The sequence below is a fragment of the Bemisia tabaci genome, chromosome 1 (genome assembly GCF_918797505.1).
Source record: "Bemisia tabaci chromosome 1, PGI_BMITA_v3".
NCBI classification, from domain to species: Eukaryota; Metazoa; Arthropoda; class Insecta; order Hemiptera; family Aleyrodidae; genus Bemisia; species Bemisia tabaci.
This window is the reverse complement of record NC_092793.1, coordinates 76,041,751-76,056,374: the sequence shown is the minus strand read 5'-3', so window position 1 is coordinate 76,056,374 and position 14,624 is coordinate 76,041,751. Positions and strand designations below refer to the sequence as shown.

At 43.7% G+C, this 14,624-nt stretch overlaps 1 protein-coding gene across 1 annotated transcript in view; it reads right to left on the bottom strand.

The window, feature by feature from the left end:
* Nucleotides 1-716: 716 nt before the first annotated feature.
* The window catches only part of LOC109036370 (RNA-binding protein MEX3B), a 53,265-nt gene continuing 39,357 nt past the window's right edge, over nucleotides 717-14,624 (bottom strand). The window contains exon 2 of the mRNA XM_019050552.2: nucleotides 717-3,950. Within this exon, the coding sequence (XP_018906097.1) occupies nucleotides 2,968-3,950 (983 nt within the window). The 3' untranslated portion in view covers nucleotides 717-2,967. The remainder of the gene's footprint in view (nucleotides 3,951-14,624) is intronic.

Below are 14,624 nucleotides of genomic sequence, written 5' to 3'. Positions count from 1 at the left end.
AGTTAACCAAATTGGAGGTTAATAATGAATAGCCTAATCATCTCATAACAAAAACACGAATCCAAACGAGAAGAGTGACAATCAACATACCATATTCACAACATTTAGACACTAACACAGGGTGCCAATACATGTTACAACATAAAATTCAAACCTAAACAAATCTATCCAAACTCCCGCTTGTAAAGCCTATGCCAAAAACTTTCCTCACAGGGTGGGAACACCAGAGAGTAAATCAACACATAATTTAAAGAAAAAGGGGGATGAGGGGGGGGGGGGGGTATTTCAAAAGCGACTTATCTAAGTAAACAACCACTGCATCAAAATGAATCATTTTCCAGCTCAGTTGCTATTTCATTTCATAAGCAGCTTGAAGCTTCAAAAATCAAAATATAAAATGGAGAGTCTTAAGCGTCGAGCTGAAAATTTTGATTTAGTCAGTCTTAAAGGCACCCTAAGAGTCTAAGTTGCCCTCGCAGATGCTTATCTCCATACGAAAAGAGGAAAAAGTCGTACAAGCAGAAGAAGAAAACCGAAAACGGGGCAACCAGCGTTTTCCTCGTGCGAAAAAATCGCGAGTCACTAGCAACAGATACTTTTCCACAAATTATGGTCCAAAGTCCATTTGTGAAGGTAGATACTGTTTCAGTACCTAGAGAAAATTGAAAAAAAGTGACGGGCTTAATAATTACATGGTAATTAATGCCTGTGAACTGTACACTTGCTTTGGCGAGTACTTCTATGAATAAAAAGTGGGCTAGGACATTTTAAAGGGACAAATTTTACTAAGTTTTCGACCGGTTGAAATTTGAAAAATCCACATGAAATCGTAAAATAATGAGAAATTCTGGGTACGGACGGGTGGTCTTGGCGGTGCGCCTGCGTGGTGCGAAGCTACAACACACTCGAGCCGCTAGGGAATGCCGAGGGGTCCGGACAAACGGGGGAGGAGAGAGAACACACAATCCGGGATTTTTGAGAAATGAGAGAAGCTGCTGCTACGGCCCGGGTCTATTCATACAGAAAATAAGAATGAAAACTGCAGGTAATGGACGACAAAAGATGAGGAAAGTGATTCCTGGAAGCGGAGACGAAGAGTTGCCGAAAAGAGGAAGCAACGTTGCCGAAACTGGCGAGAATGTCACAGGATTAATCGAAAACTTGATCGGTTTTTCGCAAAACTTGGCGACCGGTCGCTGCCTCTCGTGTGACTGACGGTGCTTCAACAGAATCACATTAGCAGACGTTAATCTTTGAAATTCCCTGCCAAAAACCGGGTGTAAAAAACGTCTCAAATACGGTTGATTTTGAAAAAAGAGCGCAATAGATCGAGTCTAACCCCCTTGGATGAGACACAACGTCAAGATTTGGGAGGAATACAAATGAATACCTGGCTAATTAATGCAACGGGGATATTCAACTTTTGAGAAATTAGGATTTTTTGTTTTGTTTTGGAAAAGTATCCGGCTGAAGATAGTTCAAACAAGGAATACAAGTAAGAATACGGGCAGGCAGCAAGTCTAAACATTTTAGGAATGGGACTGCCGTAAAGGTAGCTGCAAAATAGTACGAATGGGACTGAAAGAAAAAGAAGAGACTGATAGAGATAATTAGAAGTGTGTGAAGTTTGATGAATGTTACTTACTGTAAACTATTGGCAGTATAATAAATCACAGTCTGATGTTTATAAAAACTTATTTCTTAATATGATTTACTCAATTTTAATTTTTTTTCTTTTTTTTTAAATTTTTATTACGAAAATAAATATATGAGCCATCTTAAGAGTATTATGCTGAACCATCTCATTTTCGAAGAATGGAAGGAAATAAAAAAATCTGAGAGCCATTTTTAAGAGAGATGAACGCAAGAGAAAAAATGGAAAAGGAAAACTAAGTTATAAATCTATATACATATAATATAATAAATATAATTTAATCATTATCGTTATAACAAATAAAGTAACTGAAGGGAAAAAATAAAATAAATTAGAAATTCAGCTCATATAGATAAATATTTACAAATTCAGTTATAAGTCTTTTTAACATAATTAAAATTTTTAAATCACACAATAAAATATATCATATATTTAGTATCTTTTAATTTAATTCACTCGTTTTTTTCTCTTTAAAATAACATTGTTAAAGCTTAATTGTTTTGGAAAAGGAAAGAGAAGGAAAAGTGATATATCATTCATGATATCAGATCCCTCATTTATGGAGTAAGATGTTTTCGGTACACCTGGTTAAAATTTCTAGAATTCAAACAACAAGGTTGGTGAAAAATATAAAATTATTTCCTAAATTAAGTCTCACTACAATAAACCTCAATAACTTTTTTCTTTTAAAAAATGAAAGTGGTCAACCGGTGGTCGTAATGAGTTCAGTAGAAATGTTCAAGAGAGAAATTATGAATAGTAATATGCATTACAAATGCTTCGTCTTTTCATCAATGCCTCATCTCTTAAAGCTTACAAGTCAGGTGAAGACATAATTTGCAATAAAAAAAAGTCACCGAGTTTAATCTGTTCAATACTGGAAATTTCAAATGTAACCGTAAAAACGCAAATAAACCTTGATAAAAAAATATAAAAAAAAAATCATAAAAAATAATAAATAAAATCGAATAAAATTAAACTGAGAAAAAAAAGAAAAATAAAGAAATAATTTAATAAATAATAAATAAGCCGTACGAAGTGAGATCACCTAAACAATATGAAAAACAAAACATGATAAAACAATTTGAACATATATATCTAACAAAACAACAAGTTAACAATAAAAGGTAAAATTAGAAATAATGTCTTTCTCTTTCATTTTTCGCAGGAGTTGAAAGGAGTTAAGTACAAGTTGATACGTTGAGGAAAAGATAAAGTGAAGGGCTCGAAAATAATAAAGTTCAGACCCGGCTAGCCGGGATCGTCAGAGTAGGGTTGAGATAAAATTTTGAAATAGGATAACAAAATCTAGCTTAAGAGATGATCCTGATGGCCTGCATGACGAGGGTGCTGCAGATGGGGCAGGTGGCGTTGGCGCTGCCCTTGATCTTGTTGGCGCACTCCAGGCAGAAGAGGTTGTGACCGCACGGGACCAGAGCCGCCGTCACCTCCTTGTCCCCGCAGACGACGCAATCCCTCTTGCCGCACAGGGAGTCGGTGGGCGACGCCGATTGGCGGGTCACCGAAGGGTACGACCAGATATTCGAGGTGGCGTTGGCAGTCTCGAAGGAGGGCGAGTCGCCGATCCCTTCGTCGCGATCCAGAGAGGAGGACATGTTCCAGATGTTGCAGAGGTCGTTGAGGGGGTTGGCGCCCGAATTGGAGGAGCTGGACGACGCGGAGCCGGCCGAGCTGCAGCCCGAGCTCCCGGAGAAGGGCGGGAAGCTGAGGGCGGTGTCCGAGTTGGTGTAGTTGAAGAGGGAGCCGAAGCCGGACTTGCAGAGGGAGTTGAGGAGGTCGCCGTCCTCCATGACGGGGGAGTTGGAGAGCATGCCGTCGGGGGACATGTTCCCGGTGCCGGTGCGGACGGCGATGTGGGCCTCGATCTCGTGCTTGGCCTGCTCCACGTTCTCGGGGAGGCCGGTCACCTCGAAGACGGGCTCCTTGTCGCGCGAGGGGGTGACGATGTAGGTCTGCGTCTGGTGCTGGATCCGCTTGATCGTGGCGCCCTTGGGCCCGACCACGAGGCCCACGACGCGGTACGGGACGCGCACCTCGATCGTCGTGTGTCCGGGCACGTTGATCGGGGGTCCGGGCGGCGTGAGCGAGCCCCCGGCCAGGTTGTTCTTGCGCGAGGCCCGGATCTGCGTGAAGTGCGACGCCGCCGAGATGATCTCCCGCTTCGCCTTCGCCACGTCCTCCTTCCGCCCTGTCACCACGAACACCGGCTCCTCGCCTCGCACCGGCGTCTTGATGTACGTGTTCGTTTTCGCGCGCAGCGCTTTGATCTTGCAGCCTGCAACACACCCAAAAAAACCAAGCCGTTAGTTCTGTCCGGAGCGATGACAACCATAATGGCATCATAGTGGTAAGCATAACAATTGAATCGGGACGTGCGAAAACCGCTTACGTCCATTTTTCCAGTCTTCAGTTTTTTTGAGTTGATACAACCATAAGAGTGATGAAAGGACTCGTTTTGGGATTAAGGTATCTTGGAGACGAGTATTAACACAACTTGGTTGAATCCAACTCCGAAAAGTAGTATCAACTCAAAAAAAAACTGAAGACTGGAAAAATGGACATTAGCCGATTTCGCACGTCCGATTCAATCATGAGAACAACAGCTAAAAAATAGAGGTCTCTCCGGCCTCATAAAAACCCCATCAATTTCAATGTCACCAAAAAACCGGCAAATTATTGCAGAGATTATTCGCATTTGATGATTGATAATCCAACATTCATAGAAATTGGCACGGTACCTCCGTACCTAGATTCATCAAGGACAAAATTGAAAGCTTGGGAAGTCAGGAACCGAACGTATGTTCTTGAATACACCTTTCAGTCAAGAAAAATCGGAGACTGATACGTCGTTTCTGAGACAAGCTGAGAAAATTCTCCTGGTAGTTAAAAACCACCCAACCGCGATAAAATTTTGAAAGCTTCAGATATGAATCAGAGCTCAGATTCTATGCCGAGTGCGCGCACTAAAAGTAAAACATATGATACAACTATGCAAACTCCTGTGTAGCTCAAATTGCATACCTACGATGTTGAAGGAAATCTTCATTGAAGATAATCAACAGATTTCAATGACGAACACGCTTTATTTTAATTATTTTACTTTACTTCAATTATTAAATTAAGGACGCGTATTGCGACAGTTTCAACTCTCATAAGGCACAAATTGCACAGCCCTGGAAAACTCTAGTCTCTCCTCCGACTTCATTGAGGGGATATCCGCGATTTTCGACGACGAATAACTTCCTGAGCAGTGCCGCGCGCGCAAGGTTACCTCTCTCCGGCCACGCACAGGAATGCAGAGCACATATCGAGAGAGCGATAAAAATAATTGCCAATGGTTAGTGAAAAATCAGCATCCCCCCCCCCCCCCCGCTTCGGCGCGAAATAAACGAGTTGTAAGTACCACTAGACCTGAGAGCCCGGCCTGTTGCCAAATCGACGGGGAAACCCTTCAATTCCGCTCTGAGTATTCGTGGAGATGGCGATGAGGCGGCAACGTCGGGTCTGCTACTATAAATACGCACCGAGACAGCGACACAGATGAATGACGAGCGATGGCGGGAGAAGCCCGGCCCGGCGGAATGGGAGGAAGTCTACCGTGCTCGGAAACAACCACGTATCTCCACGGGGTTCCCCACGGGAGTTAGGCGGTTCTAGCTTAGCGCGGCAGGAGTAAGGTACCGCGGAGAAGCGGTTGAAAGAACGCTCCCAAGGTCTGCTTCGTCGCGTCGCGGCTGACCATGTGCTTGCCACTGCCGCGCTCGGCCAAACCTCCGATAGACATAGAGCTCTCGCTGGAGTTGAGAGGTTTTTCGCCAAAGGCGCCGAGTAGTTACACGAGAGCGTAACCGCCACTGCTCGATTCCTCGTCACTTAGCAATTGTGAAAACCCGCATCTGCGAGGAGCTACAGTAAGACATTCGTTGTTCTCGGCGAACAGAGCTGAGAGGAGCTCAACTCCAGGTTAATCGAGTAAAATTACAGGGCAGTTGGGGTTTGGCCGCCATTTTCCTCGACGTTAAATGACGTTACTCGAGGCGGTTGGATAGAATCATTGATCCGTGCGAAAGTTTTGTAGTCACGACACAGTAAGACGGAGCAACAAATTTTCGGTGCTTCGGTGGAGCGATAAATATTCTTATTGTAATTTTGACAATCTGAAGCTATCTGCTCGTGGTGCCTACAGTACAGAATCCTGACTTCACCGAAAGTTACGAGATTCTTCAAAAACCGGTCACTCGGTAAAAGTAAAAATAAACGCGATGAAAAGGAAAGGTACAGAAACATATCCATAAAAATAGGAAGAGATGTACAGGTATACAATAGCAGGTTCTTAATGTAAACATAAACAACAGAAAAATTGGACGATCTTCCGTAAAATAGTTTGCAGAAGGACGATACCTTTTGAAATTGAAAAAAGAAGCTTTCATTTGATTTAACATCAATTTTTACACTTGTTTCATGGGCTATCATTCGGAAGATGTTGCGGAAAAAAGTTCGGCTCTATCAGTGGGTGGGCGAGAAAATTCTGAATGTTTTGCATTATTTTTCTTTTTTTTTTTTTGACAAGTTAGCAGTTCAAAAGCTCTTGCCTTTCAAAGCTCGAGGGCGCCAAATATTCAATCATACGAAAAGAAATCCACCGGCTAGACGCAAAATACAGAAAACAAAGAAATAGGAAGCGAACGGCGATTAAATCTCGTTTAATCGGCTGAATTAGCATTGCGTTTCCGCCACGGTCAGAGACTAATTCGAATTTAGGACAATAGACGGGGACTTGGGTAGGAAGCGGCACGGTCAAATACCTCGAGTCGAATTTTAAAGGTCAGACAACGATCAGCTTTGTTGGAGACCAGACACGCAGACGCGTGCGTTCAGGGGTCCTTCGACTTGATCGTGAAACAAGTAATGGCGGTCCATGCGAAGAAAATCGCGGTGCGCAAAACTCAAGATCTCCGTTTCAAAGATGAGACAATCGCTTCATGGAGACAACACTATCAAAGGCTGCCTTACATGCGATTTATACATTTTGTCCCGTGGAGCGCGAGATGTCACAACTGACAATGAGCACAATGTTGTTTCGAGATAGCCACGCCACGAGAGGAGATTTTAACGCAACGCCAATTCGCCTTCAATTTATAGTGTAGGCAATCCGAGCTCCCACGTGGTCGAATAGTGGTATCACTGTGAATGGCAAGCTTATTTAGATCACACACACGCGGAGGAGTGACTGACGCTTTTTTAGCTCGCCGCCGATGAAATGTTTATTTTTGAGGAATGGTATGAATATTCTTCCTTGATACCTTCGGGATCTTTAGATGAAATTGCGAACAAAATTATCTGAAAAGTTGGAAGGAAAATATAAGTTTACCAGGAAATCCGTGCTTTATCGAAGGATATTTGAATCAGTGAGTTCGAAAACACACCAACTCGGGTTTTTTTTCGATTTTCACTTTTTTACGGTTTAGTAACACTTACGGATAGAAGCATCTGCACGCAAAAGGAAATTTCGAAATTGCAATCAGAAGTGCTCGAAACAGCGACGGGAAAAGGGAAAAATCGGAGTATTTCATTGGAAATACCAATTTTTGGCCATTTCAAGGGAAACGGGTGACCATCCGATTTTGCGGTTTTCTTTTTCGGTTCATGTATACCTTGTACCATCAAGTTATATAAATATTCAAACTTTATTCAGGTCGAAAAAAATAAATTTTTCAGGGCAGACTACGAAAAATCAGTCTATAAAAGTCGGTGAGAACGAAAACACACCAACTCGGAAATTTTTAAAAGCTCAATTCGCTGTCTTCAAACATGGTGTATCGATTTCAGCTTGGTGCTTTACAAAGTCTCCAAGTACTTGTCCTTTGGCACCAAAAATGTTTCTCTCGAACTAACTTCTTCGCCCGCTGCGCAGTTTTAGGTGCTTCCTGAACAATTTTTTTTCCGAGTTGGTGTGTTTTCGAACTCACTGATTCATTTGGCAACGTCTGAAGGTTCATACGGCGTTCTTCCTTAGGACGGAAATACAGTGATTCAAGTTCATAGAGTACATAGAGTCGTAATGTAAGTGGGAGAGCTGGCGCCACTTTTAAGCATTTTCCATGTCCCGAATTCCGAGACTCCTGTGTGACGCCGGGTCACTTTTTCGATACATAATCGATTGTTTGCGATACACGGGTACCCGGCCATCCGATGACAACACAACAACAACAACAAACAACAACAACAACAACAACAAAGGAGATAGGAATTACCACGTATTCCACACCGCCATTTTGGATCGAAAATGTATCGAAAAAGCGACCCGAACTCGGCGCACACCGGGCTCGGAATTCGTCGAGCAAAACATGGCGCCAGCTCTCCCATTTACATTACGACTCTATGTACTCTATGTTCAAGTTCTAGGTGCCGGTCGACGTGAGAAAATGGCGGGCGTAAACTCCTGTTGGGCGTCGCGTGGAAGCCTTGGACCACGTGGAGCGAATGCGTTGCGTAAGCGAAGCGCGGACAAAGGCACGGCTGGTCCAGTGGCCCCGCTGCCATGAGGCGGCGGCTTCGCTTCGTGTCGATGATTTGTGAATGAAAGTGAGCAGCGGCACAGACGGACGGACACAATGTCAAGATCGTGATGAACTCGTAATAAGTGTCGCTGACGTCGTCGGCCGCCGCGCCGCGTCGCGACGCCCGACGCCCGACGCGCCGTCGAGTGGAACGAGCGCGCCCGCCCGTGGCTCCTCCTCGGCAAAAACGTCTTAAGGGCACTCCGACGCTGCCCAACCTAGCAGGATACCCGCGGATTTTCTCGCTAAATTATATTCTAACGTCAGAAATCTGGCATCCTTCGAGTTGTTCGTGCGCTGTTCTTCTTCGGTGCGGCCGGGATTTCGGGGCTCTCGACACGCTCTTTATCCTCGTTCTCGTCTCGTTTCTCCAACGAAAAACCTGCGTTCGGGACATATCTATCGCTGTGCGCGGAGAGGTCGAAACGAGATCTATGCTTACAGTAAAACCAGAAACATTTGGGGTATAGAAGTTCTAGCGAGGAGGAGCTGATTGGTACAGGGTGTCAAAAGACGACTAAAACAGGCTGACCAAAAATCAGTTCTTTTACAGTACTTTTTCAGTACATTTCCAAGAAATTCAGTGCCTCCTCAACGGAAAAATTCATACTTTTTCAGTACCCTTCTTTGACGAAATTTGAAAAATTTGAATTTTTCACTCAAATTGCGACAAACATGACACAAAAATGAACAAAATTCCGGACTTTCTTCGGGATTTCCGCACATTTTCAGTACTTCCAGACCGCCATGAAAAATTGGAACTATTTCCGAACTTTCCGGACTTGTAGACACCTTGAACACAACAAAGTGCTCCATTAGTCCCTGTTGATGTCCAATACTTGAAAAATATGCTTTGGATGCGAGAAAAACACATTTTTACTCGAGGGACTAAAGTTCTGCCGAGCATGAAGTGGTTCTCACGGCAAGGTTATGGAATTGGCACGTGCAATGAACGAGCCGAGGTCCGAATCAACGAGGGCAAACTCATGCACAGCGTTCGACGATTCCGGGTGAATTCCTTTAATCCGATCAAAAACGCGATTCACAACGCCGCACGGTGGATCGAGTCAATAGGAGAGGTCGGACAAAATTTGGAAACCTTTAAACGCTTATGACTCCGTTCATAAAAATTTTGAGGTTTTGAAAGTGATTCCAATGGTTTTCTCGTGAAATTTCCTTTCATGAGCACCCCTTGAAGTTTAAAATGTGACGAAATGAACGTCAAAATTTCCAGTTTAAGTAAAAAATTTCATGCCCGACCTCTCTAATTGACTCGATCCACTGTGCGCCGGCGAGTGGGATCGATGGCATTTTTTTCATTAGGAGGGATTAAAATCGAAATATAAAATAAGGACATGGATACACACGGCGAGGGAGGGCCGCGGACAAACAAAGCCTCGGGGCTTAATCTGCGCCAGAATGTTACCGATGTTCCATACAGAAGTGGGTGCGAGTGACAGGCCAGGCTTGCCAGATTTCCGAAACGCGTGATCACATCCGTGGGAAAACGTGAATTGTAACGAGGGGACCAACAACCTCGCGTGCGGGTCAGGTGCGCGTGACAAGAAATCGTTTCGGGGTGCTCGGATCCGCGAAAAAAATAGATTCGCCGAAAACGTGACCGTTCACGAGCGCAGAGACCTCGGTGCCGAAAATTTTGGGGATTTAGATATTGGTACACTCGAGTTACCGACAAAAATTGCTGGAGAAATTTTTCTTTACAAATACAAAAGGAAAATTACTTTGAATTCAAAAAATCAGAAACTTAACCATATGATGCATTCATCAGAAGCGTTAGGACGTATTTTATACTAAGGTGAGAGTGAAAATCAAAACGCCTTCGCGCCATCAGGTGGTGCTAAAATCGTGCCATTTCACCTGTCATACCGTTATTTCCCAGACGAAGGAACGTACCACCATTCCAAGGTTGCAAAATTGACTCAAACAATTCAATTTTTTACAAGAATGTATCCGTGCAATTCCCCCCAAATATTTTAAGTCAGGGAAATTTCGATTACGAAACGAAACCCCAAAATTCTCCTGATGAAACTGCAATTTGCGAGGGGAAATTTGGCAACATTGAAATATAGTTACGTTCTTTCGTGACGATATAAACAATAAGACACCGCAGTAAGGAGGATCCACACGAATTCCCCAGCAGCTCTATTTCCGAAGACTGACTGATTTTGCTGAAGATTCGTTGGAATGGTACTTTACACGGTGCTGTTTAACTTATCACAATAGCGACCAAATAGATCCTCACTAAGGGAAGGGGTCGTTCAAAAATTGCGTAACGCTCTCCCTCCCGCTCGCAGCGTTACGTCATTTTGTTTTAGCGCGTTAACAGATAGGGAGCTCCATCACAAAAGCTTGGGGTCAAAAACGCCGAAAGAGTGCGTTACGTAATTCATGAGGCCTCCCGGAGGAGCTGTTCGAGGAACGACTAGGACGGTACTGCCACGCGAAGGAAGAACGCCGTATGAACATTCGAGCGTTGCCAAATTTCCCTTGATAAAACATGTATTTTTGACGACATTCATGCACATTTGTCCATGAAATTTTCGGATATTTTAGATTAAATTACGCACAAAATTGTCTGAAAATTTTGGAAAATAATTTTCAGAATTTTCCTGGTAAATTCAGTTTTTATCGGAGGACACTTGGCAACGCCTGAAGGCTCGTACAGCGTTTTTCCTTAGCACGGCAGTACGGTCCTAGATCCTCTCAATTAGCATAGGAGCGACGCTTTCCGCGAGGAGCTAAACGGCGAGGAGGCTGGTCAGCTATTAACGAGGCGTCGAGATGCGGCGATGAGCAACGATTAATAGAGGCCGAACTGGAGCGGGCAGACGGCAGGTGGCGCGGCGGTCATCGGATCGGGGGGCCCGGGCCCTTGTCCTTGGGCGGATGGTGAACTTTATTAAAAATATAAGGTATAATTGTTCGGTGGGAATGACACTCGTAGCCGTGACCTTGGTCAGTCTCATCCTCGCGCCGCGCGAACCCCGGTCCCGGCTTTGTGTCTTCGCGGGACTGACTGGCTCGTCGCGGTCTCGCGGTGAGTCAACCGCGAGGCGCTTCCTCGGCGCCCCCCCCCCCCCCCCCCGGCAGGATCCCCCGCCGGGGAGTCGAAGGTACCCATGCCCCGTGCTGCCCATTCATCGTCCGTTCCTCACTCCTGGATGATGCTCGCAGAGGCGAGATCTATGGACGCAGGTCCGTCCCAGGGTCGGAGTCAACTGATCGAGTGACTAATCCATTCGATATCGATACATATCGATTGTTTTGCCGCGCAAAATCGGTTTAAAAACCCCAGAGCTCCGGCAGCGAACATTCTATCGAGTCGGTAGTTCAGTGCTTCCTTTCCCGGACGAAGGAATGCAACTCCGTTCTAAGGTTGCGAAATTGACTCGAATGTAATTCTATTTTTTTTCTTTTCTAGAATATAGCTGAGCAATTCATGTCCGAGCTTTTTTTTTAAATTGTAGATCCTCAAGGGGTCTTTTTGGTCTAAAAGACGGATTTAGCGAGGCCCCAAGACTGGAGTTTTGGGTGCCATGGGGCTCTTAAACTTAGGGATTTGAGGCCCTTAATGACCAGTCCCTGAAGGATAATTCTACCCTGCCCGAGCGGTTGCAACGCACAGGTTATTTCGTGTGGTAAACGACACGTTTTTGGGACGAAGTTTTCACGCGCGATTTTCATCCCTTGTGCGAAGACTTAAAACTTCCTGTAATTTCAAAGAAACATCGCCCGATGATTCTAATAGTTCAAAACTTTCTTCAAGAATGCATTGTTTTTCCCGCCAAGAAAAATCCTACGTGTTTTCTCAGTCATCGAGAGTCCTCATGAAAGAAAAAAGAAAACACTTCTGATCATCGAAAACAGCGAGAGGCAAAACCTTACTGGACCACGAATATATTTACTCCCGATGACTGCGTGGCACCCACCGAGCCTTGGGAGCTGCGAACGAACAAAAGACCGACTTGAAATCGATTTCCATTTTCCTTAATTGATAGGACTTTCCTCTATCCTCTGGTCCGCGGGATGAATACTAGGGTGGCCCTTATTTTGGACTTTTTGGAATTTAATGAGCAGCACCCCCTAGATTGGTTCTATTTGATGTAAAAACACTGTAAAAAAAATTTGAGGCCTTTACGTCAAGGGTAAATGGTGCCGAAAACAGGGGAAAGATGCAGCGCGTAAAACTGAAGAAGCGCATTTTCACGCTTTTCGCCGATTTGACTGCCGTTTTTAAGGGAGTTGTAGATGCTCAACACCCATTATTGATGGTGTTTCTAACACAACTTTTTGCGTAGATTTAGGATATTTTAACAGATTTGGCCTCAGGTAATTACCTACCCCCCTTACGGTAGGCTAAAGTGGCCCCAAAACGTCATTTAAGCTCCCGAAATCGCTTTTTTCCGAAGTTCGGCGCTTGTTACGGGCAAATGCAAAGGCTTCAAGAACTATAATTTTCTTGTATGTGGTACAACTTATTCCGTAGATTAAGTATATTTTAACATGTTTGACCTCAGGCAATTACCCCTCCCCCCTCCCCCGCCCTGCGCACAGTAGGTTGAGGGGGCACTGAAACGCGATTCAAGCTCCTGGAATCAGATTATTTCAAAGTTAGGCGCTCGTTACTTGCAATTTAAAAGACTGGAAGAAGCATAATGTTCCTCCACGTATAAAATAACTTTCAAATGCACAAATTTTAAGAAAAATACTGAGGAAGGGTGTAAAAAAAACTTACAATGACTTTGGTTAGTCCGCTCTACAGTTTCTTCCGTAAAGTTGATTTTTTAACATTGGGAAAAGCTTTCCGATAATCGCTAACAACCTGAAGAATCCGTTGCCGCTCTTCGTCCGATTTCGTGAGTTTCTGGCTGTACTCTTCAAACAATTTAACGCCGCGTTCGGCTGTGTCGTTGACAACCTTGATTTTTTTCACAATTTCGCGATTTTTGAGGTACTGAGGATTTTCTAGCCATGTTGATGGATCTTCTTTAAGAAAGTTTGACGAGAGATGGAATCGCTCAAACAATTTATATGACGAACAAGAAATAAAATTGGAAACATCTTTTCCTGAAATGTCTTCTGCTGATTGTAGTTTTGTTTTCTTCTCACCATCTTCGAGAGGGTTTTATTTAGATAAAGCAGTTACCATTTTCCGTTTGCACTCAACAGAAATATCTCTGTCAAAGAAAGAAAACGCTGCAGCTTCAGGGATCAGGTACCACAAATGGCTCATGAGATTTGATACCGTAGCTACAGAGATTACCGAATCGATTTTTCTATAATTTGATAGAATTTGCAAGAACTCGATGTCATGTTGGGGAGCTTTCACTGAGCGCGTTGAGGTAAACCCGCAATTTTGATGTAAACTTTCACAATAAAAACACAGACATCAAAGATACCCTTGAGCTCTGATTCGCTAAGCTCAAATTGTCCTCTAAAGAGGTAAATTTTGAGTGAATAAATCGCTTTCATCATCCAGCGCGCGTGGTGAAAAGCACCTGGTGCGCATATTACCGGATTGGAGCCAAATTCTCCTAGGAAATATTTTGCTAAAATTGATTGAATTTTGATACCGTATGTAGCTACAAAAGCTACGGTATCAAATCTCATGAGCCATTTGTGGTACCTGATCCTTGAAGCTGTAGCGTTTTCTTTCTTTGACAGAGATATTTCTGTTGAGTGCAAACGGAAAATGGTAACTGCTTTATCTAAAGAAAACCCTCTCGAAGATGGAGAGAAGAAAACAAAACTACAATCAGCAGAAGACATTTCAGGAAAAGATGTTTCCAATTTTATTTCTTGTTCGTCATATAAATTGTTTGAGCGATTCCATCTCTCGTCTAACTTTCTTAAAGAAGATCCATCAACATGGCTGGAAAATTAGCGATTATCGGAAAGCTTTTCCCAATGTTAAAAAAATCAACTTTACGGAAGAAACTGTAGAGCGGACTAACCAAAGTCATTGTAAGTTTTTTTTACACCCTTCCTCAGTATTTTTCTTAAAATTTGTGCATTTGAAAGTTATTTTATACGTGGAGGAACATTATGCTTCTTCCAGTCTTTTAAATTGCAAGTAACGAGCGCCTAACTTTGAAATAATCTGATTCCAGGAGCTTGAATCGCGTTTCAGTGCCCCCTCAACCTACTGTGCGCAGGGCGGGGGAGGGGGGAGGGGTAATTGCCTGAGGTCAAACATGTTAAAATATACTTAATCTACGGAATAAGTTGTACCACATACAAGAAAATTATAGTTCTTGAAGCCTTTGCATTTGCCCGTAACAAGCGCCGAACTTCGGAAAAAAGCGATTTCGGGAGCTTAAATGACGTTTTGGGGCCACTTTAGCCTACCGTAAGGGGGGTAGGTAATT